We start from the raw sequence: 25,635 nt of genomic DNA on the forward strand, positions 1-25,635 counted from the left end.
GGTGGCTTTCTGTTCAGGAAGACAAGTTAGTGTGTGAGTTGTTCCTTTAATTATAACACTGTGCCCTTAATCTTTATTTATATACAGAAATACTTTTTGTTTCTGTATTATTTCAGTTGTTATTTACATACAGAAATGCTGTTTGTTTCTGTATGATTTCAGTTGTTATTTATATATAGAAATGCTGTTTATTTCTGTGTGATTTCAGTCATTGCTTCGGGGGTCTGAATGCCAATGGAAGTGCAGATCCTGTGCCACGTTCTCCCAGCACAAACACAGTTTGCACATGCACGTCCAAAATCCCCCCTAATGCTTCACTGTCCAAAACACTCCCTGCACCCACTCCCACCTCAGCTGTGGGAAACCAGGCTGGGTTTTCTTACCAAGTCTCCCCCAGTGCCCTGGTAATAATCCTGCTCTGCTCACCCTGATCCCCAGCAGAATTTTGAGGAAAATCATTACCCATGGATTCACTTGCTGTCCCAGAGGTTAAAGCCCTGCTCACGTTTAAGGAAACCCTCGTGGCCTGATCTCAGCTCTGCACTTGTTTGGATTGATTTATTTGCTGTTGGTTGTACTTTCACTGATCACTTTCTTATTACTTTCACACCTCCATCCATTTCAGTTTTGTCCTCCTTTTCCAGCCATTCCTTACACCTGCTCCCACCTGATGAATGGGCTGCTCAAACTGTTGATCTTGACCTGGCATGGGCTCTGCCACAGGAAATAAATGAGGCCACACAGACATATAATGATGCCTTAATAAACACCCCAGGTCCATTTGCTCCTCTGCCGAAGTGCAGAGCTCCAAGGATGGTGTCCCACTTGCATCCTGATGCTTGGGAGGCAGGGAAGTGGAAGAGACAGGAATTCAAACAAAAATGGATCATTTTGCTCTTCAAGTGTATTTAATCACACTTGAAAATTCCATGAAAATTCTGCACTTATCCTTGTGACTACTAGAACAACAATAAATATATTTTAATTCTGTCAACATTTTAAATAGCTTTTTTTTTTTTTAAATATATTTGGACTTGCCTGCTGTAGCAATTCATTTTTCTAAGTCAGTATTCTGAGTAATTTGGTGGAGGTCAGATGCTTTCTTTTGCTTTTCCTTTCAAGTCTGAGTGAGGCTGTGGAAAAAAAATGCAGGGAAGTTTATAACACTTTTATGAAGTTTTTCAGTGTGTTACAGAGTTGGGTGGCAGAGATGGTTAATCCACCCTTTCAGCTCTTTCAGGACTGCAGAGCCTGGAGTTTTGATAGGTAGGCTGCTTTATGAACTCCTGCAGGCCTTAAATGCAGTTATGGTGGATATAATAAACAGCTTTTTTGTACTAGAGAGGTCCCTCATTGGTCACATCATGGTACCTGTGCTGAAGGAGGGGTTTCTGTCACTAAATGACCTTTCTGATTAGTGGAGCTTTTTACCATAACTCAGAGTTGTTATTTCTTGCTGAGATTCAGGAAAAGCTGAGCCTGTGCAGCTGCAGCCTCCTGTTGTTGCTGCCTCTGTTTTCCTGCTTTGCCCCACATGATAAATGTCAGATATCACTTAGGACAGGGCAGGAATGCAACATGGAGACCGTGGTGATTATGGTCTGTAAATGATCTGTGCACTGACCCTGGCTCTCAACCCTTCCTGGGATCATTTGAGACACAATTTAAGAGAACACAGCTTCATATTTGTGTTTCAATCATTTTTCTCTTTTTTTCCCCCTTGAAATTTCCGTTATTTTATGAATCTTGATAGATAGTTGGAAACTATATTTATTTTCCATATCAGTTGGAAGCTTTTCCTTTTGACATGGATTGATTTGTTTTGCACAAGTTTCTTTGCAGAATGGAGCCAACAGGACTAATTTTACCACTGATGATTATTAGTATTCTTACTATTAATAGGGCAAGGAAACAGTAGGGCTGCATCCCAGATTGTGTGGAAAGAGACAGGAAAGTGCTGGAGTGTATCAAAACTGGGAGATTTTGGGGGGCAGAAAGAATTTTATGCCATGTTGGTGAAAGATTTTGACGTGGCAGTGCTGGTGTTGGGGGCATAAAATCACAAAAAAGCAAATAAATGAATAAAATATATAAGTAATAAGATAACAATAGAAATAATAAACATGCAGCATATTTACATTTATTGAGAGAGTGGTAAGACAGGATTCCCCCAGACTTCAGGTAAAACTGGTTTCAAGTTGGTGCTACCAGAGCACACTGAGGTTGTACCTCTCACAGAGGGAGAATTCCAGGCAGGACTGAAGGTAAAGAAGTTATTTCCATCTTTGAAAAGGATTTCAAGGGCTCACAGTTGGTTCTTCTCACAGTTGCTACTGCCTTGTTGGCTGCAATGAGATGAGAAAAGCAGGATCAGGTCCCCTGTGAGCCCCTTCCTGGGCAGAGGAACATCCAACATTCTGCAGGTGGATGGGCACACACTGCATGGGTTAAATGCTCCTCTTTGTGTGGGGATCCCCCATTCTGACCAAGGGATAAAAACTAACCCTATGCACTGGAATGAGCAGTGATGCCACCCTGACCTGGCCTGTGCCAGTGCCAGCAGGAGGAAACCCTTCTCCCTAAGGAAACTCCTGCTCGTGGACTCTGCTCTTTTCCACAGCTTGGACTGAATTCTGGCTCCTGGGTGTTGTGCATGTACAGACTGTGTGTTTGAAGGAGATGTTCTGACCTTTCTCATCTCTGCCTGGTGTTGCAAAGATGGAGTGATGTAGAACAGAGATTTTGTGACAGAGTAATAATAAGAAAGAATCTGACTGCCAGTTGCTCATTACTGGATCTCTTTTAAATGCCAGAACCTTCTATGTTTGCCTTCAAACAACACTGAGCACCTAAATCACCATAGTAAACAGATATAGAAAGAGACAGAAAGGTTAAAAGTGTACTCATAATCTCTTGCTTTTCCTCCTAAACATGTTTGATAGCAATATTGTTTCTTAAAAACAATATGACCTCATTTGTAAAGCAATATTCATGCTAAACTAGTCAGCTGTTAAATATACCCGGCACTGTGCATTATGATGAAGCTAAACCAGAATTTCAATTATTTTCTGGACACATTTAAAATTATAATACTTTACTGGGTTAGTGTTATAGTTCATCCAAATTACTCACAAAGTATCATATCAATCTCTTCCAACTGCTTATTGCTTACATACCCGAGGAGCTGGTCAGAGGAAGATGCTGTCTGGGGTAATGACCTTCATGCTGCCTCAGGGCTCTGATGGTTATGTGGCCATAAGTGCAGGCAAGTCTAATGGCCAAAAGTCAATGTTTGTTGGCCATAATATTTGTCACTAAAGAAACAGACTGTTCATTCAGACACCACCATTTGCAACAGCGTGTTCCTGGAAGGCAGGTGAAGAGGGAAATAACCCACCTGATGATCTGGGTGTTGCTTTTCCACCGAGATCCCAGCAAGGGAGAATTCACACTTCAGAATTATTTGCAGTTTTTTATTGCCTGGAATGCAGGATCAAAACAAAGCAAGAAGATGAGGAAGATATATTTCATTATACTCCCACTTTCTGCTTATGTACCTTATCTAAAGAGATGTTGAGAGAGAACTGATGTTGCAGCCTTTTAACCAGCTCTGAGTAACCAGCACAGATTTATGAACATTACTGTCAACTATGGACTAAAACAGACTTTTTTGGAGCTGCAATCTGTGTATCCAAAGGGAAAATCCAAAGGCCCATTGCTCTTTAGACAAATGTTACAACAGTACACTTTTAAAGCCATATTAATATTTTTTTTAATAGGTTCTAATACAGGTCCTGGACAACACGTTGTTGAAGGAACTTGAATTTTGTGCAGCATTTTCAGCTGTGCATGAATTATGAGCTTTAATAAAAGCATGTGAGAGGTGCTGCTGGGTCATCTCTACCCTTCACTGGATCTTCAGGCTGAGTCCTCAGGTGGCTCTGGATTTTCTGTTCCCAGGGCTCCTGCAGGACGAGCACCAGCAGCAGCACGGTGCAGCTCAGCAGGAGGGAGGTGGGAGTTTGTGGGGAAAAGGTTGTTCCTGGAGGTTATTCACAGAAACATCTGAGCTTTGAACTGACCTGGTGTGATTGCAAGAGGCCACCTCAGCACTCAGAGTGAGGACAGCTGACTCTTCCTTCTTCCTCCACCAGATTTTCTATCCAGGCTGATTCATTTAATTAAGTCACATTGCCAAGATCAGGCTGTTATTGTTTACATATTCATAATTGATTATGAAGTCATTATGGCAGTGAAGCATCATCAGGCACAGCCTCTCTTTGTGGTACAGCAGCCTATCTACTCTTACCCCAAAAGGGACAAATGTTCATGAGCTTTCTTGAACTGGGGCTTAACTTCTCCTGCATGAGACTGGGTACTCTGTTGTATTTAGCCAAGCTGGTCTGTTTTGACTTGGAGAGGCCAAGAAATAAGCAGACTTTTAAAAACAGTAAGCAAATAATTTGTCTCTCCCATGGTGCCATTCTGTGCACTGAGCAAGAGTCAGTTATTACCAGAAACAGCAATTCCCCACAGCAGCAGATCAAACCCAAACACCCCAAACCAGCAGCGTGAAGGGCCAGTTCTGTGAGATCTTTGCACTTTGAACAGTCATGAAAAGGGATATGATTATATGGATCTGGCTTTAGATCTATTTTGTTTCACATGCTGAATTCCTCCCTCTGACCAAGAGCTCCCAAAGGAAAGTGTTTACTGTTGATCTCTCCCTGGTTTAGTTCTTGTCCCGTGTCCACCTCCATGTGCTCCTCACTCATTCAGAGCCAGGGCTCAACTCCCTTCCAGGAGAATGTGTTGTGGAGAACTGCTATCCCTGAGATAAAACATGGATTCCATAGAAATGAGTCAAAGATTTATTTTTTCAGAGGATAACAAGCAAGTGTCCATAAACATAATCCTCATCTTCTTTCTATTTATAATTGTAGTTAATATAAATGTACTTCATTACTGGAGAGCAGCCTTCACGGCCATACAATAGCAAACAAATTCTTCAGAAGCATCTTTAATTATTCATTTGGCTGTACTATATTTTATGCTACTTTTCATAAATGTTAATCTTTATTATTGCCCTACCAGGAAAAAAAAAAAAAAAGAAAGAAGGAAAGAAATACCTGTTATTAAATGACCTATCAGGCTGACACGGATAAATGTTGGTAGCTATTTAATTGTTTCCCATCTGCAGTTTTATACAGTTTCTATCAAACTGAAGGGTAATTTTTTTAGTAGCTGCTTATTTTAAATGTACAAAACCCTTGTGTGTAATTCCATTAGCTGCCCTACAGCATTGCAATCTACAGTTTCCCTGAGGCTGTTGTGAAATATTGATGAAATCCTTGCTTTTGTGGCTTCCTCTGATACACTAAACATTTGTCTGATGTTAGTTGAACTTGAATGGATCTGTTCAGAGTTATATCAGTAGTGACTTCAAAGGCTGTAAGGCTGTTACAGTTTTTTTTTACAAACTGAAGTTTCAAAGCCTTACCATGTGGTACTTTAAAAAAACAAAGTTCATATCAAATGAACCAAAGTGTTAGCAATACACTGGTAAGACTCATTACAATTTCAATTTCTATAGATATATGGTTTTTTTGTGATTCTGATTGGTAGCTCATGCCATTGAAAGAAGTTTAGATTGGTACTTAGGGGAACCTGGGATAATGAAAGAGGGAAAACATAATTTGAAACTTGGATTTTAAACGAGATAATCTATAAATTTACAAAACCACTCTGCTGTTTTCCACAGCAATAAATAGGACAAGAGACAACAGAAGAAAGGCAAAGAGAGACAAAAGTTTCAGACTTCTGTTTTCATCAGTGAAGTGATTTACAGTGGTGCAATTAAAATGACTAACGAGGAAAACATATTTGCTGCTGCTCTATTGCTGTTTTTCAGGACAAGCTGCATGTTGGAAAGCAGCCTTTGTGCCTGCACTGGCAACTAAATGATGGTGTGGTGATGTGTAACTGTTTGATACCTGCCCAAAACCTCATCAGGATGAGGAGTCTGGAGTGAGGGATGGGCAGGGAGGGGTGGGTGGGGCAAGGGGAGCACAGGTCGAGCTCAGGCACTGAGTGATGGAGGATTCAGTGTTCTTTAAAGCATTTTACTTGAAAATACAATCTGGAGATCATCAAACACCTTCAGCTGGTTGAAACAATGAAATTGTCGGTTCCAGGGGGTTGTAGAAAATAGCAAGCAGAAATGTTTTTATCCAGAGGCAACTTCTTCACTTCCCCTGTGAACCCTCGTGTGAGGAACTGGAACTGTTAGCTCTGAACGTGGTTGAATCCATTCCTCCAGCTGCTTGGCCATTCAAACTGAATCCAGAGCATGGCAAGGATGACTGAAGCTGCTTTTTATTTAATAACTGACTATGTAAACAGCATTATCCTTAAGGAAAATTACCCAAGAAAAAAACTCCCCCGTCATTCTGTCCCTGCTCTGGACTCTCAGCTCAGCTGCTCACATCAGCTCACCTCTCTTTTCTCACTCTACCTTGGAGTGCTGGGTGTTTTTTTCCTGGTTTATTATTGGCTTTTCTTTGAGTTTATGGGTCACTCACAAGGCAGTTCCCTGCACATGTGCTTCCAGCCACTGATCATTTTCATTTGGCTCATAACTGTGCAGGATCCAATGTACAAAAGGCATAATCTGTTCTCCTTTGTGCTGCCAAGGGTTCCACTGAAACTCCAGGGTATTTTGCCTTCTTAACCAGTAGGAAATTGGACATTTAATAGAAAACTTTATAATACAACTCTAATTAGAGTACAACAAAATGAAAGCCCCAAATTGCTTCATTTCAGCATCGCATATAAATAATAGTTATGGTTTCATGGAATTGCCTTTGTGTGGCAAAATTCTGCTAGCACAGAAGCCACTCATTCCCCTGCTCCCACAGAGGCTGCCTCTGTCCTCAGTGGATGGCAGTGGATGCTCTTTCTCCTGCTCTGCAAGAGGCAGAAATTCATGCCTTGGTATCAGCTGCTGTAAGTGCTTGAAAAATAAAGTTCTTAAAAAAAAAAAAAAAAAAAAAAAAAGACAAAGGACTATCCAGAAAAATCCTTCCTTTAAAGTGCCAAGTTGCATCACAAGTGGTGCTTGAAACTCCCCTGCTGAGCCCCTGCAGATGGAATGGGATGTGACGGTAAATAGGAATAGCAGCAGAAGGTGCAAAGAATTTCCCATTATCCAAAAGAATTAACTGGCTTCCCAAAAAAGAGGCAACTGAGCATATTCAGCCTTTTCTGGGGATGTGTAAAACCCTCCTAGGGATGCACAAGGCTTTAGAACTAAACCTGGCACTCCCAGGATGTTCAGACCAGGTGACAGAGGTGTCCCTTTGTCCCTGACACCCGTCATTCAGAGCTCTCTGCTCCCCCTGTGGTGGGAGCAGGAACCTTTCCCTGTGTTTTCTTTCCACCTTGGAGATCTTAACAGGAAGTTATTTCCCTGGTACAGGAATTTTTAATATAGCCTTAAAAGCTCTGAAATTGCACAGTTCACTCTTGTATTACAAATTTCATATTTTGAGAGTTCTTTCCATGAAACTCCATTGCTTTTCCAGGGTGTTCCACTGCTTTTACTCCTGTTAAATTCCAAAATGCCTTTGATAGGGAGTTATGCAATGGAGCAGGGATTTTTTTTCCCCCAGCTGCCAATTTATCTCTTCAGTTGGATTTCAAACTGGGATGAAACTGTAGCTCTGAACTTCTACAAAGAGCCAGGTTAAGATTTGTCTTTGGGCAGTTAATGCAGTTCGACATCTTTGAGAAAAAGGAATGAGAAGTGGTCATTCTCCATTATCTGCTTGAAATATTTCAGAGAAAGAAACAGTTTCTGCCAAACACAAAAAGATGTTTGAGCTGGAGCCAGACAAGAAGGAAACAAGATCACCTCCTAGCACTGTGAGATTGCTCCACTGATGGTGTTGTTTCAAGTAAAACTGGAATATATATGTCTGAAGAAGTGCAGATGGTGGATGGGTTTTACATGGATTAGCAGTGTTGTTCTGGACAATGATTCACTGTCCCTTCCCTTGGCAGAAAATAAGTTTTCCAGTCTTGGAAAGGAACATGTATATATATGTATATATATATATATTTTAAGAAATGTTTCTCTACACGGAAAAAGAGCAAATTTGAAGGAAAATGGTATCCACTGGTGGAAAAGTTAACAGTCAGGATGAATATGTTCTAAAAAAAAGATGTACTGACACTCTGCAGTTCCAGGTCAGGAATGATGTATAACGTGGGGCCAGTTACAGATGAGAGGCCTGAACATCAATCCTGGATCCAGCACCACTGGGAGCTGGATTGGTGCTGCCTGCAGGGAAAGGCCAAGCTCCAGGTGGATGTGGGTGGCTTTAGACCCTTCCATTCAGAGTTTTTGCAGGTGTGTTAACTGGACTTGTTTTCTTTTAGCTCCTCTAATAGTGGAAATAGTCTAGAAATAGCTAAGAAAGTGTTTTCTTTTAAAGAATAAAGAATCAGCTGTTTCTTACAGCCCCTTTTCCTCGAGAAACAGCTTTCTGAAGTTACCATGAATTCCATCACAAAAGCACAGAGCAAAATTAAAAAAAACCCAAATAATTTAGAGTTGTATTTGTGATTATTATCCATATGAAAATATTCTCCTTACTGATGTCGTGATTTTGACTACTTTGTCTTGGGATCAATCACCACTAAACCAAATGCTGTGTTTCCATTTAAGAAGCCAGAAATTGCTTCTATTTGATGCTTTGAAGCTCCTGGGTTTTGTCCAGTCTTAATGATATTAAAATTTCACTTCTTCAGGAGTGCACATTGCCCATCTTCCATCTGCCTGGGCCTGTTTACTTTGGTGGGGAAAATTCTCATCTGGGAAAAAGGGGAAGCTATTCATCTGTTTATTGAGTTTGGATTCCTTTAATTTTAATTTTTTTTTTCCCTGCAAAACAGCTATGTACGAGCATCTCAGAGGTTTGGAATGTCAGAATAAGCCTGGGGGAGAACTGGTGGGAAGAGAACAGGTCACTCAACAATTTATTACACGGCCATCAGTACGACGTGCAAAATTTATGCTACTTATTACAGACTCTGCATTTAAAGCATCTGGGTGCACAGGCTTAAGACACCCTTTACTTTTAAAATAAATAATGCAAAGTCCACTTAAATTAATGTTGTTTCTGTTAACTAGTTGCATCACTTCAGATCAAACTTCATGTCCAATGAAATCTTACTAAAAAACCCTGTTGGAAGGACACGTTCATGTCTGGTACCCTTGGTTGTCTTGTAGAACTGGTCTCCACTGTCCTTAAAATGCCCACAGCAATTTAAATCATTTACATAAACAGAAATGGTTTTACAAGTAGGATACTGAAATGCATTTTCAAAGCTGCCCAAACGCCTAAACCATTAAAACAGATGTGACTGCTGGTTTTGTGAAATTTTGATGGTGCTTTCTGGTAAGTTAAAAATCACAGAGTCACAGAATGCTTTGGTTTGAAAGGGACCTTAAAGACCATTCAGTTCCACCCCCTGCCATGACAGGAACACCTTCCACTAGCCCAGGTTGCTCCAAGCCCTGTCCAACCTGGCCTTGGACACTTCCAGGGATGGGGCAGCCACAGCTTCTCTGGGAAACTTGTGCCAGGGCCTCCCCACCCTCACAGGGAAGAATTTCTTCCCAATATCTCATCTAAATTTCCCCTCTTTCAGTCTGAAGCCATTCCCCCTTGTCCTATTGCTCCAGTTCCTGATGAAAAGTCCCTCTCCAGCTTCCTTGTAGACCCCTTTCAAATACTGCAACTGGTTACTTTTACCACTTACATGAGATTGTGTCAGTATCTTACACAGGGAGAAAAGAAAAAGGATTTCTCAGCACAAGTTACTCTTCTGTAAAGGTTATAGTAAACATGTCAATGCCTAATTAAGCAGCAAATTTTATCTGTATTGTGGGGGATGTGCAGCTGTCTGATACTTCTGCTTTTCCTAGTAAATCTTTTTAGAAGGACAAAGGATACTGTGAGAAAGAAATTATTGTGTGTATCTTCCGAAGGAAAAACTTCCCTTCTGGTTAAACATGGCTTAAGAGCATCAAAAGAATTGGTGCTGAAATGGAGAATCAGATTTGCACCGACCCAAAGGGTGTGAAAGCTCTTTGTTGCCTGTTTTGTCTGATTCCTTCCTTGGATTCCCTCCCTGGTTTTGTTGTGCTGTGCCTGGCACTGTGAGCCCTCCCCAGTGCAGCACCTCAGGCTGGGGTGGGACCAGTCACTGCTCCTCTTGGGTAGGAGCTTCTGCCACCTCCCTGTCCTTCCCTTCTCCTTGTCCCTCTGAAAAACACAGGAGAAGGAGGAAGCAGGACCTGGTTATCAGGGAAAAAGTTTAAGGAGGAGGAAAAGTACTGAGCTCTCAGCGCTGTCTTTGCTGCTGCTTCAGTCTGGCCACCTGGGGATGGGGCTTGAGGTGACCCAGCACACTCCTAAAAGGAGTATTTTTGAGTATTTAGCACTTCATATTTAATATTCAGCTTCTTTGCTGAAAGATCTGCTGGAGAGTACAGTGTTGCCACTACTCTGGTTATTATTTTATTGTGCTGAAGTGCTGCCCAGGCCATTTGCTGTTGTCTTTGGTTCTGAAGCTGTGTGGTACCACCCCTGCAATAAGCCAAGCCTGGCTCTGAGCCAGAGTGATCAGTGCAGCTCCTAAGCCCGTGGGAAGGGTGTAGGAAAGATGTCTCACATGGATTTCTTTGCCCATCCACAGAGAGCCATCATTTCCCTCTTCTTATGCTGCAGCCTCATCCAGGGAATGGTTCCTCTAGTTCTGGTCTCTTTGGCTTGGTGGCAAATGTGTTGGAAGGGGTGAGATACACATGGAAATAGATTGGAAAACTGAAACACGCTTCTGGAAAAGCTCTGGAAGGCTTTGCCCAGATGGTAATCAAAACATTTCTACCGTTCCTGCCCATCCCTTTTGATTTGCTAAAAGGGTATCATTTGTTCAGGAGCACCAAATTCAAGGAAACAAAATGAGCCAGGTTCTTAAAGAGCCATAAAATGGCTTGTCTCAGAAAATGGGAAGGGATTGGATTTTAAATAAGTAGCACTTTTAGTCTAATTTAGAATATCCTGAGTTGGAAGGGACCCACAAGGATCATCGAAGTCCAACTGCTTGTGCTCTCTGAGCTTTCAGGGTTCCCTTGCAACTACAACTACTAAAATTTTATTTTACTATTTTATTTTATTTTTTAAGGGCATCTTTGATTTGGGGGTTTAGTTTTGGGGGCTTTTTTAAATTATTTTTTTTTTACATAATTACTTGATAGGAAAATCTAGATCTTAAGGAAACACACCAAAGCAGCCTGGAGAAAATTCATCAACCAATCTCCTGGGAAGACCTGACCTGCTGAAATTTTGATAAGAAAACCCCTCAAAAACCCAACACCTGAATTCCTTAATCAACTTCAAATTTACAGTTCTTCCAGTGTCAAGTTCGTCTTAGTAATTAAATAATTTGTCAAAGAAAATCCTTCCAGATTTGTTTTATTTTTCCAGTTTTACCGTTAACTTTGGTTTTCCCCTCTCATATCTTAATACTCTGCTGTAGCTTCCAAGGGTTCTTGCTCTGAAATTTGTGGATTTGTTTTCACTGAAGCACAATTTGTTTTTATGCTACACAGTACATTACTTTTACAAACAAAAGAGTTGCACTTATGCCTATTAATGCTTTCATATCTTGTATTTTGACATATAAATTATTTGTGTATATTCTACAGTGCATTTTTAGGTGATCAAATGGCATAAGGTGACTGTACCTACATGATGCTCTGAACCAGGAATATTATGGCACCTATTTTTCTTCTTTTCCTTGCCAATTCCACCCTTTCTTTCACTGAGGCTAAAAACAATTTCATAGAATTGAAGCTTTTAGTATAAATTTTAAATACTTACATATGAATTTTCCAACTGTCCCATTACAGAACAGTTAGAATTATACTCCCCTGACAGGAAAATTATTAACTCGGGATCTCTGGCAGTTATAAAGAATTATGATCATCTGCCAACTGACTGCAGCAACCTTCACAAAAAGAGACATCATTGGCTTTTTTCACTTCCAGAACTAAGAGGGAACACAGTTGTAGATTAAAACAAAATCCAGTAAAGAAAACACATAGTGAAACTAGAAACTGGAGCATTCTCCTGTACCACATTATTTCATATATTGACATTACATTTCAGGTTATGTCCAAGAGGAAGATTTAAAGGAAGAGGAAGACATAAAGGAGGAGGAAGAAGACGATGATGACAACTCAACTGCTCAGCTCCAGGGCAGCAATGACACTGGCACGGATGAGGAACATGACGTGGGTCCTGAGCAGAAAGGGAACTTTAGCTTCCAGAACTCCCCTGTCAGTCACATATCCAACCAGGATGCAGAGAATGAATCCCTGCTGAGTGATGGTAGTGACCATGTGGCAGATATTAAAAGCATTTGCTCTAGAGAGCCCCAGGACCCAAAATCCAGCACCCATCCCAAATCCCAGAGCGAAGCACACGACTGCATGGACAAAATGACAGCGGTCTATGCCAACATCCTGTCGGACTCTTACTGGACAGGCTTGGGGCTGGGGTTCAAGTTGTCCAACTCCGAGAAGCGGAGTTGCGACAACAGAAACGGAGGGAACAAAGCTGACTTTGACTGGCACCAAGACGCGCTGTCCAAAAGCCTGCAGCAGAACTTACCTTCCAGGCCCGTGTCCAAGCCCAACCTGTTCAGCTCGGTGCAGCTGTACAGGCAGAGCAGCAAGATGTGCGGGACGGTGTTCACGGGCGCCAGCCGGTTCCGCTGCCGGCAGTGCAGCGCCGCCTACGACACCCTGGTGGAGCTCACGGTCCACATGAACGAGACAGGCCACTACCAAGATGACAACCACAAAAAGGACAAGCACAGACCTACCAGCTACTCAAAGCCCCGGAAAAGGGCCTTCCAGGACATGGACAAGGAAGATGCACAAAAAGTTCTGAAGTGTATGTTCTGTGGTGACTCTTTTGATTCCCTTCAAGATCTGAGCGTTCATATGATCAAAACAAAACATTACCAAAAAGTGCCTTTGAAGGAGCCGGTACCAACCATTTCTTCCAAAATGGTCACTCCAGCAAAGAAACGTGTGTTTGATGTGAACAGGCCTTGCTCCCCCGACTCCACGACGGGGTCTTTCTCGGATACCTTTTCTCCTCAGAAGAACACGAACCTGCAGTTGTCATCCAACAACCGCTACGGGTACCAGAACGGTGCCAGCTACACGTGGCAGTTCGAGGCCTGCAAATCCCAGATTCTGAAGTGCATGGAATGTGGGAGTTCCCATGACACCTTGCAGCAGCTCACGACCCACATGATGGTGACGGGCCATTTCCTGAAAGTCACAAGTTCGGCTTCAAAGAAAGGAAAGCAGCTCGTTCTGGATCCTTTAGCTGTGGAAAAAATGCAATCGCTGTCTGAGGCACCAGCCAATGACAGCCCGGTTTCAAAATCGACCATTAAATCATCTGCAGAGTGCACAGCTCCCACCTCTGAACTGAAAAAGGAGAGTAAAAAAGATAAAGCTGATGATGCAAATAAAGATGAGAAAGCAGTAAAAACTGAGGAGTACGAAGACACTCTTCAGAAGCCACTGGATCCCACAATGAAATACCAGTACCTCCGAGAAGAGGATTTAGAAGATGGTTCAAAGGGTGGTGGGGACATTTTAAAGTCCTTGGAGAACACTGTCACAACAGCCATCAATAAAGCTCAAAATGGAGCTCCCAGCTGGAGTGCATATCCCAGCATCCACGCAGCCTACCAGCTCTCAGAGGGAGCTAAGCCGTCCTTGCCAGTGGGATCCCAAGTGCTGCAAATCAGGCCCACAATGACCAATAAATTGAGGCCCATAGCACCCAAGTGGAAGGTGATGCCTCTGGTCCCTATCTCAGCAAACGTGGCCCAGTGCACTCAAGTGAAGAAGGAGGCTGATGACAAGGAGGAGGTGCAGAAGGACTATGCTAAAGAGGGCGTCCAAGCTGAGTCGGCCCCACTCAGCCAGAGCGAGAGAGAACCTCTCCTCAAACCTGAAACCTCTGTGGAGCCAAAAAAGACAGAACCATGTCCCTTGAAAGAAGAAGACAAAATTAAAGAGGACAGTGGAAAAGAAAAACCAGTCCTCAAGGAGCCACCAGCAGCTTCTCTCAGCAATGGTTGTGCTGCCGCCAACCACTCCTCGGAGCTGCCTTGTGTCAACCCCCTCAGCGCGCTGCAGTCGGTGCTGAACAATCACTTGGGCAAAGCCACTGAGCCTTTACAGCCTCAGGCCAACTGCAGCCCCAGCTCTAGCACAATTTCTATGTTCCACAAAAGTAATCTAAATATGATGGAGAAGCCGGTTTTATCTCCTGCTCCAACCCCACCAAAGCCTGCCAGTGTATCCAGGCACTATTTGTTTGAAAACAACGATCAGCCTATTGACCTGACCAAATCCAAAGGCAAGAAAGCTGAGTCAGCCCAAGCACAATCTTGTACTTCTCCACCTCAAAAACATGCTCTGTCTGACATCGCCGACATGGTCAAAGTTCTTCCCAAAGCTACTACACCAAAACCTGCTGCATCTTCAAGGATCCCGTCCATGAAGTTGGAAATAGATGTCCGACGCTTCGAGGATGTCTCAGCAGAAGTGTCCACTCTGCATAAAAGGAAGGGCAGACAGTCAAACTGGAACCCTCAGCATCTTCTCATTTTGCAAGCTCAGTTTGCTTCCAGCCTCTTCCAGACATCTGAAGGTAAATATTTATTATCAGATCTAGGCCCGCAGGAGCGCATGCAGATTTCCAAATTCACTGGACTGTCGATGACCACCATCAGCCACTGGTTGGCAAATGTCAAGTATCAGCTTAGGAAAACCGGAGGAACAAAGTTTTTGAAAAACATGGACAAAGGACATCCAGTCTTTTATTGCAGCGACTGTGCATCTCAGTTCCGAACCCCATCTACCTACATTAGCCACTTAGAATCCCACCTAGGTTTCCAAATGAAAGACATGAACAGGCTGGCTGTGGAGCAGCAAACCAAGGTAGAGCAAGAAATCTCCAGAGTTTCAGTTCAGAGATCTCCTGAAACAATAGCTGGGGAAGAGGACACAGACTCTAAGTTCAAATGTAAGTTGTGCTGTCGGACATTTGCGAGCAAACATGCAGTAAAACTTCATCTAAGCAAAACACACAGCAAGTCACCAGAACACCATTCACAATTTGTAGCAGAAGTGGATGAAGAATAACTCTTAAGGTATGCATGCTCTATAGTGAGTTTTAATTGCATCGTTTTAAGGAGGCTCCATAAGAACTTCGTACTTTCTTAATGTAGGAAAACAGTATAAAATGCATAACGTGCTCCTGCGCCGTTAATCTAAGCACATGTACTTATCCATTTTATAGTGTTTTCAAGAAGAGAGCTTGGTAAATGCAGAACCACACTGCCCCATAGAGAAAAGTTGCTGCTTATTAATATGCTCAAAATAGCTGTTTTCCCAGTTCTCTTTTGTTTCTAAGAATAAATCTTTTCACATCCTATGCACTTCTGTGAGGAATGCAAGGACTTAGTGCTACTCTTTGCAGTGAGAGTGGAAAAAAAAGCAGGTAAAGAGCACTGAAACCCAAAAGGTTATTACCTCTTTCAGTGCTGACAGACCAGTAAATCTGATTTTGGTGGGGAAAAAGAAGACAATTCAAAAGTCAAATTAGCAAAATCTCAATTATTCCAAGTTTCTCATAATCTCAAACACAGCCTCAAAAATCTACCAATAACTCTGAAAAGTTCCTATCTGAAGTTCAGTTATTCTTCTGTTGATATTTGGATGTTCAGTTTTGTAAAATATTTTAATATTTTACACTTCCTTAAACACTTGCTACTGTGAGTGACCTCTTTTGTCACATCATTTTAACCTCTCTCTCCATCATTCCTTTTTTAATCTTGAAGATGTTTGATTCTATTTTGCTTCATGTTGGTGGGAGTCAATCCATAAACATCGCTGACTTCAGTGCAAGTTTGGGTATAACCTGGGGGGGTTAAAGCTTAATTGAAAAAGCAGCGAGATTTTTTACAAGCTTAATATTTCCAAGCCCTGTTAGTAGGATACTTCTACATTAGTGTTGCTATTTTTTGCTGAAAGATACACCAGTTGCCACAACCAATGTTTATAACATGTAATGTAATATTCAGATGACACACCATTTTTTGCATTTTTAATTTTACTTGATTCACAAACTTGAATATTCTTGATTTAAATAAATATGCAGAACATCAACCTAAAGTCCAAATAGAAGTTTTTTGTTCTAACGGGGTTTTTTTCCAGGAAGGCTCTGTTTAGTCATTCCCAGCAATTCCTCCAGCAGACTCAGGCTCTGCTTCTGTTCACAGAATAATCATGTGCAGATTCAGGGTTTCTCCAACGTGTTCATTACTTGATTAACATCGGGAAAATGAATTCGTCAGATGGTCAAAATTAAAGATGTGTTGTGAGTTTTCACTGATCCCCCAGTTATTGTGGCCATTCTCTGGCTAATTGAGGGTGCAGGGGCTGAATACCTGTTTGTGTGGAGATCTCCCATGTGTTGCCTGCAAATATTCATGAAGCTTTAGGAAACACTTTCTGTGGCCAGAGCCAGCACGAGGACTCTGCGTCACTTAAGCTCCATTAAAAAGGCTACTTTTGAATAATTTAAACCACTAATCAAAGGGTTACTTTGGGATGGGTAATAGAAGCTATTACTGTGGAGTACAACGTCAGTGTTCAAGTGCAATAAGATTTAAGTTTTGCATACATCTTGTACGTGCTGTCTGCACTGGAATGGATTTATTTCTGCATATTTTAGCCGTCTTACTCAAAAGGAGTTTGCTTTCCAAACAGGCCTAATACCCTCCAGTTTCTGTTTTGGCATTTAGGACTCAACAAATAAATGTTCCTTGTTTAGCTGGCCATTCAAAATCAACACACCTGACAAAATACCAGAGAGATGGGGCAGAAAAACACAGACCATACTTTATTTCCTTCCCCACCAGTTAGTGATTATTAAGACTCTGCCATTCATAGTCTTCACACAGGAGATATTAGAGCAAACCAATAATTTGGGTACTATCAAACAAAAGCTGTCTGCCAAATATATTAATACAACAGTTATTTGGGCACATTCATGGCTTAATACATGACAAAAGGTTCAGATTTGGTCTTAAAAGCACTGTGTTATTACTAAGAGGCAAACCAAACACCCACCTCTACAAACACATTGCTGAGCATGCGAGGAACAAATACACAGGGGGGGAGAAATCTCCAAGGGAAAAAAAAAAGTGTGGTTTCTGCATTGTAATAACCTGCACACAGACATATTATTCAGCTGATGTGTAACTACATAAATAAGGTACTGTCCTTCCTGCCTCTGGATACCGAGAAATTGCTGTCCTCTTAATACTCATCCATTTCTAATTTATATCGAGATGCAGGTTGTATCTTACCTTCGGAAAAATATATTTAAATTGCAATGGCAGAGTGATAGCACTGTTATCTGGAGCTATAATTTCAGTTGGTATGCATGATAGCACAAATTGTCTGAAATGATGGGGTATTTGGGATGGCATTGTAAAGATTTTATTACAGTTTCGGAGCCGTGAGCCTCCCGAAGTTCTCACTGGGTTGGGAGTGGGGAGGCCAGAGTTTATTCAGATGGATTCTTCCTGAGATCTGCAAGGAGACTAAATCAAATCCCAGGGATTTTCAGGGTTTACTTATCCTTACCATGTTATTTTTTGAGATCCAGTAGACGTTTGAATAATAACCTAGAGGAGAGCACAGTATTTAGAAACAAGGAATATGAAGCTGAGATCCTTAAAACACACGTAAGAGTTTGTGTTTCCTTCTTCTAGGCAATACTGTGGTGAAATAAAAATAAAAATAGAGAATATATATTGAAATGAATGGAAATAAAACAGTGGAAAGAGTACCCGAAGTATAAAAATACATAAAGTACTTTATATTTCAACAGCATTTACTATCAGATGTTATATTTTCAAATGTTAGCTATCATTAAAAATATAAATGAATAATCTGGGTTAGTACTGTAGAAAAATGTGTTATGTATATGGATTTATTTTTAAGACCTCTGTGAGGCTGTTTGTAAGAAATTTGCTATAAATTCTTCTTAAATGTAAAGACATATATATCTATTTTATATTCATCTTTGGTGTTTTCTTGAATTCCTCTAACTGATATGAGTTTAGTAATATAAAGTAAGATTATGTGTAATATACAACAATCAGACATCTCCATTCTCTTTCATTTAACCCACTTCAAATTTGTTTTTATTGCTATTCTTCAAAGAAAACCCATAAACATTAGGGAGCATGGCTTTAATTAGAAGTAATTTGTATGTTGACTTCTACCTTTGAAGAGCATTTATTCTTTTTTTTCAACTAAATTAGAATTTTTATGTTTTTCTGAGGAAAAAGGCAAGGCGGAATTGTATTTTTCACTTCAGAGTCAGGTGAGATTGGCTCGAAACTGGGCTCTAACTGAGGCTTTCTGTGGCCTTAGCTACTACTTTTTACAGAAATAGCTCTCTATAAAGTCAAATTTACCAACCTGATGGGGGAGATTTCTGTTTCAAAAGACCCCGACAGGCAAACAGGCAGCTACCTGAGATGAACTAATTTGAAAGTAAGGCCGCTGCAAAACTAAAAAAAAAATGAGTCATAATGATAAACAGTTTTTCTCTCCGTTTCCTCCTTTGTCTTTTTTTAACCATCAAGTTTAAAGCTTCTCAGGCACTTTTTTTTTTTTCCCCCTACTTTATAGGAGACAACTGACATTCTGTGGTAAATGGAAGAAAGAGCAGAGCAGAACTGAAAATCCTCTAATGCACTGACACTAACTTGCCCTCTATTGTTGAAAATGAGCAGGCAATCATGATTGTTCATCAAATGGCTCCTAATGCAGTTAAAGCATTCAGCTATAATTTCTCCTTGCATTTATAATTACTGTCATAGACTGCACACCTCAGTGAGCAGATTAAAGCTATAAACTATTTAGCCGTAGCTTTAAGATGAGGAACTTGATTTGTCTGGCAGCAGTTATTTGTTAGAGAGCTTGACACTTCACATAAAAATGACTCAACTTGATGAAGAACAATGCAGTTTAAGCAATGCAGTGATTTTAAATCAGTCATTATACCACGCCCTGTAAGAATTGCAAAGCAATTTGTTAAATGATATATAGGACACGTAGATAACTGTATGTGTTAAGTATACCAAAATAGAAGATTTTTTTTTTTTTTTCCTTCTGTGGATTTTATTTTCTCATCCCTCTGAAGCAGCAGGAGCTGCTCTGAACATCAGATTCCACTATTAGCCAATGTGGGTGTTACATGGTCAAGGACAATTGCTGAATTAGTAGCCCAAAATTATATTTTGGAGAATTCAGTTCGCTCTGCAAATTTCATTTCTTCTTAGCAACAAATATTAAAAGCTTAGAGAGCCTCTCAGGAGAATGAGCCATGCTGGGACGTGGCTGCCTGCAGTGGTTCCACCACAGCTCTGTGAGCAGGATTTACCAGCCAAGCCAAGCCTTGTGCTCACCATGTTATCAACCAGAAAAAAAGGCTTCATCGCCTGGAATTCTTGAGTATTCGGTTCAGGTGGGACTTTTCTGGCATCAACGCTTTGGGAAATGGTGGCTTCTCAATGGGAAAAACATTCTGGGGGGAAGTCTCATTTTCAAATAGAATTTTGCTGGGATCAACTGGGTAAAATAGCTGAGCACCACAAAGGAGAGGAGGCAGAGGCAGGAAAAGGAACAGATTGGCCTTTCTGCCATTGTCAGCAAGGATCTCCCTCCAACCCATCACTCCTCCCTCAAAACAGTCCTGTTCTGGTGAAGCCTCACTTTCCCCAATCCTTTGAAATTTTTCACTCTTTCCCCAAAGTGGTAGATCAGGATTTTTTTTTTTTTAATTGAACATTTTTAAATCTTCGAAATTTTTCTAGATAGCAACTTTTCAATGCAGCCATTGTCCTTGTAAAACCAGTAATAGTGTGTTCCTGGTTTCCTTGAGAGCAGGGTCAGGCCACATGATACATCAGACTGTGCCAGCACAGATATATCTGGGCAGATTTACTGGCTTTTTATGAATACTACAGGTTGCTATTAAGATTAATATTATTTAACATTGCATTAGAGCTTCCAGCCCACTGGGTCAACCCCTTTTTGTTCCTGGGCTCTGCATAAGCACATTGTATATGACAGCTCCAAGGCAGGAAACTCTGCTGCTCTCAAGGAAACAGCAACTTTTAAGTATTTCAACCAGATTTTAACTGACCTTGAATAGCACCTACCTCCTCTAGCATTCAGTATTCATAAGGATATCAAAATCTTGCCTTCTCCTTACTGTGCCTGATATTATTAAATGCTACAGCCTTCATAATCTATAGCAGAACATTTTTACCCAGTGAGATTTCAAAGGAAGGGTACCTGAGTCCTATTTATACATTTTACACTTCAGCAATCAAATCACAAAGATCAATAGCAAAAGGAAAAGACATGAGCAGTATCCAGCCCTGCAAAGCACCTTTCAATAAAAATAATGTAATTTAGCAGGATGATCACTCAGTGCAAATATGATGGAGCACAGATGGAAAATGAGGAAAATTATAGATATGGCTTTATGGGAGGAGGAAAGGAGGAAGAGATTTTTCACTATTTATTGGGATAATGAACAGATAATTCATGATTATTAAGCTGTAGTCTTCAGGTCTCATTCTGCCACCTCTTCCCATCTCCATTCAGAGCTGGGTGTGTTTGTGCATCCAGGCAGGTCCACAGGAGGGAGGATCAGTCTTTACCTTGGCTTTCACACCTCAGAGGGGTCAGGTAGGATCTGCACCAGGGCAGCTCCAACTCAGGGTGTGCCAGAGCAGGGATGAGGCAGAACACACAGAGCTCGGGTCTCACACGGGACGGGGTTTCTTTCCCAAGAGCATCTCACCTCCGGGAAGGGGCAGCAGTCCCTGAGTCTCCAGCCTGTGAGAACATTAAGACACCACACAAGGCAGCAAAATCACAGCCCTGGACGAGCCAAGGACTGATGCTCCTCCTGCCTCTCCCAGTGTCTGGAGAATCCCGTTTTCCCAAGTTCTGACTGAGGTGGCAGGAAAGGTCTCCTGCCAGAAGGATCCTACCCTGGGTGCAGTGCTGGCTCCATGGGCTCGCTTTCCCGACAGATGGACTCCCGGGATGACGTGGCTGTGGGACATGGCAGAGCCCGGGCAGCCCGGAGGAGCACGGCCCGGGAATCAGCTGCTGCAGTGCAGGGAAGGAGGGAGACGGGGCCAGCCAGGGACTTGTCCGTTGTAGTAAATTTACACAATCCCTTTATTAAAACAAACCAGTTCCTCCTCCCCTCCAAAATCCCTCCCTGCCAGCACTCAGAGCCAGCTCTGCTGCCGGGGGTCAGCTCATGCAGGACTGGGGGAGGGAGGGGTGGGAGTGGAGGAGGTTGTCATGTCTAATGAATACCCTGAATGTATCGAGATATATATTTTTTTCATTTCAGAAAAGGTTCCATTAAGTGGGAGACAGCCCTAACATGTGCTTTGGCCCCTCATCAGATTTATGAGTATTTGCTCTGCTCTTTAATAGGAAACTCTGCAGCAACTGCCACCTTGCCTGCTCTCCCTGAGATACACAGTGGCTTCTCGGGGAAATGCACTTCATTATTAATGTGAATTTGTACGTTTTTATGACACTGCTTGGGGGAAGGGGCAGGCAGAGATTTCCTGGTGATATATGCTCATTTCTAACCATTTATTGTCCCAGACAATTGAAGAACAATGATAAACATTGTTAGAGAAAGTGGAGGGTGCCGCAGTGACATTTTTGAAAGGAAAGGAGTGGTGGCTGGAGTGGCTTTGATGTGGTTGTTCCCTCCACTCCACCTCCTCCAGCAGCTGCCTTGGACCAAGCAGCAAATTGGTCTGTGCAGGGCAGGTTCTGCCTCCCTTCACCAACCTTTCCTCAGGCCAGCCAAGACCATTTGCTCAGTGCTGTTCTACAGCAAAGGGGGTTTGGAAGAAGGAGAAGGAATTCATCCTTTGGGAAGCCTGTCCTGCAGAGGATTCCTGGCCTCAGAGTGAACGGATGCTCAGCATTCCCATGCCCCTGCACTCCAGCAATCTCTTTTTGATTTGTTATCAAGTGACCAGCATGGAAACTGTGCACACAGCAAGGCAAGGCAAACAGGCCAGGAGGAGAAAGGAGAGGACATGGTTTACCAGGGCGTTCTCAGCATCTCCAACTTCCCTTTCTACAGCCACACTCACCCACGATTAGCACAACTGCACAACAGCTCCAGCAGGGCATGGAAATGCTGGGTTTGGGCTGCACTGGAGAACCAAAAGAGCCTCCAAGTTCACCCAAAACAGAGAGATCAGAAAGGCCATGACTCCACGTGCTCTTTTGTTCCCCTTTTCTCCTTCTCTCCCAGGAGCTCTGCACCGTCTGCTGAAGGTCGGGCCCATATTCCACTGCCTCAAGCTCCAAAAGCCCCCGTGCTTGAGGGAGCCTTCCTGCCCCCCTGGGACATTCCCTCCCTGCATCACTGCCAGGCTGAGCTTTCTCTGTGCCTGTAGCCTCCAGCTATAAGTGAACGAGTGCCATGTTTTGTGTTCATGTTCTATTCCCTAGTCCTGAGTCTGCACAAGGCTTTGTACCAGGAGATGTGCCAGACAGCTGAACACTGCAAAGACTTTTGTTATGACATTTTTCTGCTTTTCTCAGAAAGCTGAAGAGTAGTGAGATAAGAACACCAGAAAAGCCATACAAGGTTAGGCCTATGGTCCCTGTGTCCATCCTGTCTCTGACCATGAGTAGTGTGAGGGAATAACAGGATAGATATGTGGTGCCATTCCCAGAACACCCTCCCAGCCTCCAGTTTACAGTCCAGGCACTCCTTCAGCTGAAGAACATGATTTTATCCCTGCACCCAGAGCTGCAGAGAACATGCAAGGGGCCTTTCTGACGGCTGCAGAAAATTGGGCACCACCACAGGGCCTGTTGGGGTGAGCTCTGCAAGTGCCTGTCCCGAGGCAGGGATGTACAAGCCAGCCCTGGCAGTCAGAGCAGTGCTGAGCCTTCACACTTGCTCTTTGCACATGGCTAAGGAAGGAATCACACCCAGAAGTGATCTCAAAGCCCCAGTCCTAAGGGCAGCCCACTTTATTCCATCGTCTGTTTGGCCTTCCCTGGGAGTTTCCCATGGCACAATGAAAATGCCACTCAAAGGATTTCTGTCTGCACTGTGTGCAGAGCAGGACTCGCAGTCTCACTGCAGAGCTCAGCCAAGCACGGACCAGTAATTCAGAAAAGGCAAAGCAGCTTGTTCTGTTGCACATGAAATACCAGTTCGATCCCTTTGGGGTTTGCTTTCAGCTTTTCTCAACCTCCAAAGCACTCTATGTGCAGACAGAAGTGGTTTTGCCCTCTCCTCCTGGAGAACTGTTGAAACTCCAATGTGAACCTGCTGTTTGCACAGTCATTTAATGAAAACTCACAAACACTCCTTATTTATGAAAACCTCCAAGTTTGAATCACAAACCACAGAGATTACTGACAGTGTCTCAGTCCAGGTAACCCCGGTGTGGTGCTCAGCTGCTGGTTGAGATCTCCATCACACAGCTCTACCTCTCCACTTCTCTCTTATGTCAAACCAAGGTTTGGAAAAACCTTTCTGCCCAGTTCCCTGACTGCCTCTGCCACTCCCCATGTGCTCTCTGTAGCCATCAGTCAGTGCTCCAAGCACAGCAGGGGCTACACACCAACTGTGTTTCTGGGGGGCAAGACAAGCTGCTGGCACTGATCACGCTTGGAACTGCATCCTCAGGGCTACCAACCTCCTTTACAGGGCCACTAAAAAGACTGGCATTGCCTTTTACCCACCCCGTGGGTAATATCCCAAGGAATATTAAGAAGAGTCCCTCTGGGATATGACAATACCCCAGTCCCTCTGGGATGTGGCAATGCTGGGGGCTGTTTCTGCCTGTGTTCATGCAAAGTGAACACGCTACTCTTCCTGCCCTCTCAGCCCTCAGGGAAGCTCACCCTGCACTAGACATGCACACACAGGCTGTGGGTGGGCTTCCAGTTCAGTAACTCACTTCCCTCCATAATCCCATGGAGCCCTAATACGCTGGTCTTGGGTTTTTTATGGAGCAAGACCCAAGTTTGTCATCCAGACAAAAAAACTATGAGGGAGGTAATTCTGTTTATTTGATGGGTGTTTTTAAAACATTGTCTGTGCTCCCAGGAATTATGTGGTGGCCTTCTTCTGTAAATCACGAATGCACAAAAACAATAACTCTCAGTATTTTTCCAAAGAGATTAGGGTGAAAGTTCCTACATTCATATTTCACGTCTGGAAAAAAATATCAAGGCAAGTGATAAGTATAGTCAAAATGAGTGTAAAAGCACACCCTGTCATTTGTTTTCCATGTGCCATATGTTTTCTGAATCCTGCACCTCCCACATACAAATCTCATGCAATAATGTGGGGTGCACACATTACTCAGGATTATTTAGTTAAGCCCTGCCTATATGGAGGGAATTCACTCAGACAAAGTCAAGCCACTGTGCTTTGTTTTGCTTTTTTTGCTTATTCTGGAGTCATAGAGTAGAAAATTAAAGATCCCACTGTGCCAGGCGTCATGTCATTTGGTTTTAATTTAATTCATCTCTTCGATTCTCCCTGTTTCTCCTTTTCTTTGAGTACCATCAGTAGGTGGTCCGAGCATCAACCAGAAGATTTACTGGCAAGACTAAATGTAGGAATGCTACGAACACATTGTTTTCCCGATATGATTTAATGACCTTTTTGGCATTCCCGTGGCTGCTGAAATCTTCCATAATAATTCCCTTTGGCAGTCAGAGCTCCTGTTGATCAGGTGAAAGCTGATGCAAATGTCAAATGTCAATAAATTTGTAATCCATAAATGTAATATTTGATGCTGGAGTGAGACCATTAACCAAAGTGCAGCAGGAGACACTGAGGATATGAGCTGCATCTTATTGTGAACACAAAGAGACAGGAAAGGAATGCCACATCCAAAACCTCTCCATAGCCAAGCTGTTTTCCTTTTCCATGCTCCCTGTCCTCCCTGCATGTTTTCTGCATCGCTGAGCTTTGCCAGAAGTGGGGTTTATGGTTTGCATTTGGCAGAGCGAGTCAGGTGATGCAGGTTCTGTCCCTTGTTCTGCTCGTGACTCATCGTGTGAGGCTGGGATTTAACTTCTCTGTTTCTAAAGGAGCTCTTCACAGTTCAGAGGTTCCAGAGGCTTCAGAGTTTGATCCTGGAAATGATTAGTTATGCAAGATACTCCAGTAAATTAATGAGACCACTTATATAACTTAGGTGTTGCAGGAATGAGTCATGACTCACTTCTAGTTTTAAGATGCTTGAAAAGGACGAGCCATGTATGAAGCCTGATTCTATATACAATAAAGACATAAGAACAATCACATCATTTCCCAGGGGATTTTCTTAAGGACCCTCCACTTTGACCTTTGGCTC

At 42.5% G+C, this 25,635-nt stretch overlaps 1 protein-coding gene across 2 annotated transcripts in view; it reads left to right on the forward strand.

Annotated features, from left to right (window-relative positions):
• The window catches only part of TSHZ2 (teashirt zinc finger homeobox 2), a 134,187-nt gene extending 117,853 nt beyond the window's left edge, over positions 1 to 16,334 (forward strand). For both annotated transcript variants that reach the window (XM_018073894.3, XM_008933060.2), the window contains exon 2: positions 12,240 to 16,334. In XM_018073894.3, coding sequence (XP_017929383.1) covers positions 12,240 to 15,307 — 3,068 coding nt within the window. In that variant the 3' untranslated portion in view covers positions 15,308 to 16,334. The remainder of the gene's footprint in view (positions 1 to 12,239) is intronic.
• Positions 16,335 to 25,635: the final 9,301 nt, after the last annotated feature.

The sequence above is a fragment of the Manacus vitellinus genome, unplaced genomic scaffold (genome assembly GCF_001715985.3).
Source record: "Manacus vitellinus isolate BGI_N305 unplaced genomic scaffold, ASM171598v3 scaffold_26_pilon, whole genome shotgun sequence".
Taxonomy (NCBI): Eukaryota; Metazoa; Chordata; class Aves; order Passeriformes; family Pipridae; genus Manacus; species Manacus vitellinus.